At 38.1% G+C, this 2,524-nt stretch overlaps 1 protein-coding gene across 2 annotated transcripts in view; it reads left to right on the top strand.

Moving 5' to 3' along the window:
- The window catches only part of LOC107643970, a gene marked incomplete in the record, with an annotated part of 5,813 nt that continues 3,289 nt past the window's right edge, over positions 1–2,524 (top strand). Inside the window, 4 exon segments of one of the 2 annotated variants that reach the window (XM_016347731.2) lie at positions 1–323; positions 414–819; positions 1,883–1,921; positions 2,219–2,524. In XM_016347731.2, coding sequence (XP_016203217.1) covers positions 2,288–2,524 — 237 coding nt within the window. 2 annotated transcript variants of the gene reach the window in all.

Below are 2,524 nucleotides of genomic sequence, written 5' to 3'. Positions count from 1 at the left end.
TCTCCAGCCACTAGCCGGCACACTCGCAAACTCACCCTCGTCTTTGATTTTACTACTCTCATTCGCTCCTCAGTAATCTCCCTCTCTCTCTCTCTGCAGCCTGCCTGAGTGCCTGCCTCCGCCTTGCTCCTCCGCCGTGCCACTGACCCGCTGCCTGCCAGTGCAGGCCTCTGCGTCACTCTTCTGCGGCGCCACTGCCTCTGCTTCCCTGCGAGCGAGTCTGCGACACTGCCTCTGCGTTGCTCCCTCGCTGCTCTGCCTCGTCGCTCCACTGCAATCTGCGACGCTGCCTCTGCCTGAAGCCAGATTTCTCAGACTTTAAGGTTTGCAATTTGTTGCAGATGTTTTTATACCATTCTTTTTAATTTTGTGCTTGCTCCTGCAATATGTTCAGCTTGTTGAATGTGGTGTAGCATAGACGAGGAGACGAGGATGAGTCATGAAATTGGGCAGAGAACAAAGTATATAATTTGATCATTGAAACTTAGGCTTTGGAAATTAGATGAATTGGAGGTTCAAGAGGGTTCAAGTGATTTCCTGGGAATGAGATGATGATTAAAATTGCTTTGGTAATTGTTTTAGAATTGGAGGCTTGAAGGGATTAATCGCAGACTCAGGAAAGAGAAGTATAGGTATTAAAGAAAATAATATGAGCGATGTATAGGCAAGTAAGCAATTATTCGTGATAAATTTTAAACTAAACGGATTGAAAAAGATGACAGGTTACCTGGTTCTGCACCTTAGAAATTGCATGGTATGGTGCATGTAAGATGACATTTAGAAGATTCTCCATTATTCAGTTCAATTCATTGAAAGAAGGTATTAAGATTTACTGATTTTTAATTGTTAAAAGGAAAATATAAGGCTGAATGTTTGATTGTTTATGTGATTCATTTGCAATTACAATAAACTCAAATTTCACATAATCACATCAACAATCTACTTGTTTTTCATTTCCGATGAAATTTTCGTTTATCCTAATCTGTTCTAGTGAGGATCAATTGCGCCCCTCCCCCATACCTTTAAGTAAAAGTAAACATGTTTATAGAAATATGGTCAACAGATTTATTGCAATGGCAAGAAAAAATACCAATAAGTGTACGACCAGCAAACGGTAGACAGTAAACAGGGGACAACGAGAGACAACCACTACAGCAAGTCTGTAGACAGCCACAAGCTCTGAAACACGAGAGAGCATTTGAGAAAGAAAAGAAGGTTTCTTTAGTTTCAGATTACTAATAAGATCACACTACAGTACCCAAGCTAGTATAATCCAATACAATTTAACAATCACAATATGGCATGCTTTTTCTTATCTACATTGCTTGCAACCATTAGTTTCCAATGCAGTTATCAAATGAGTATCTTTGCTAGTAAGTTCAGAATAAATGCAGTTCTAGTTCACAAGCATTCAAATTGTTTAAAAGAGGGATTATATAGCATTTCATAGATAAACTAAAATTTGAAAATGAATGCCGTTAAGAAACACACAAAAAAACGCGTGCGCACAACAATGTCAGTAACAACAGCAATTATAAATCAACCAGAAGGCAGAACCAGAAGGCACAAGGGAGAACGTGGGATGTGGAAATTTAGTGCACCGCTGCCTCCCATCGAATGAGAGGACTCCGGCAATGAGCTGTTTCTGGCTACAGACTGGCAGTAATGTTCGTCTCTTATGGGGAGAGGGACAATTGATCCTCAATAGTCAATACAAAAGATTATGGAAAACAAGTAGATTGTTGATGTGATTGTGTGAATTTTGAATTTATTGTATTTGCTACACTTGTAACTCAAGTTCCATGCAAATGACCATTTTAGAATTTACCTTTTCATTTATTTATTCATATAAACTTATTAATGATTTTGATGATTACTATAGGTAAATTGAGAACTTCAGAACACCTGGACTGGACTATAGGTAAATTAATGATGTATTCTTTCTTCAGAACTATAGATGTTCTTTTGTACATTTATGTTAATGGAACCATAATTGGGCACTGGCACTTTTTGCTTCATGTATGCTTAATGGAACCATAATTGGGCTGTTGTATATGTTCTTCCATACATTTTAGTTTTTTAAAATGGTTGTTGAATTGCATTATCATTTATGTTACATTTTGTTATCTGCGGTCAATCTCAGTATATAACTAAATTCCTAATCTTGTTTTGATGATCTTAATGGTTATAATTATGCTAATTATTGATACATAAACAGCAATGGTTGAAGCATACACCTCCAGGAACATGAGGACATTGTATTAGGTAGGCAGGAAAAACTATAGGAATGCTGTCATCTACTGCTTCTGCTCAGCTTCCAAGTTGCTGGTACCTCTTTCCCAGTCATCTTAACGCCCATCATCATGCCCAGCAAAAGAGAAAACTCACCAGTCTAACACTTGCAAATGCAGATAGACAAGTCTACAATTTGTGTCTTTCTCAGGCCCAGAAAAACAATAAAGGGCTAGAAAGCAATTACAGGACTAGATACAATTTCAACTTAATTCAGAATCACAAATACCCA

The sequence above is a fragment of the Arachis ipaensis genome, chromosome B05 (assembly GCF_000816755.2).
Source record: "Arachis ipaensis cultivar K30076 chromosome B05, Araip1.1, whole genome shotgun sequence".
NCBI lineage: Eukaryota > Viridiplantae > Streptophyta > Magnoliopsida > Fabales > Fabaceae > Arachis > Arachis ipaensis.
This window is presented reverse-complemented; position numbering and strand designations above follow the sequence as displayed.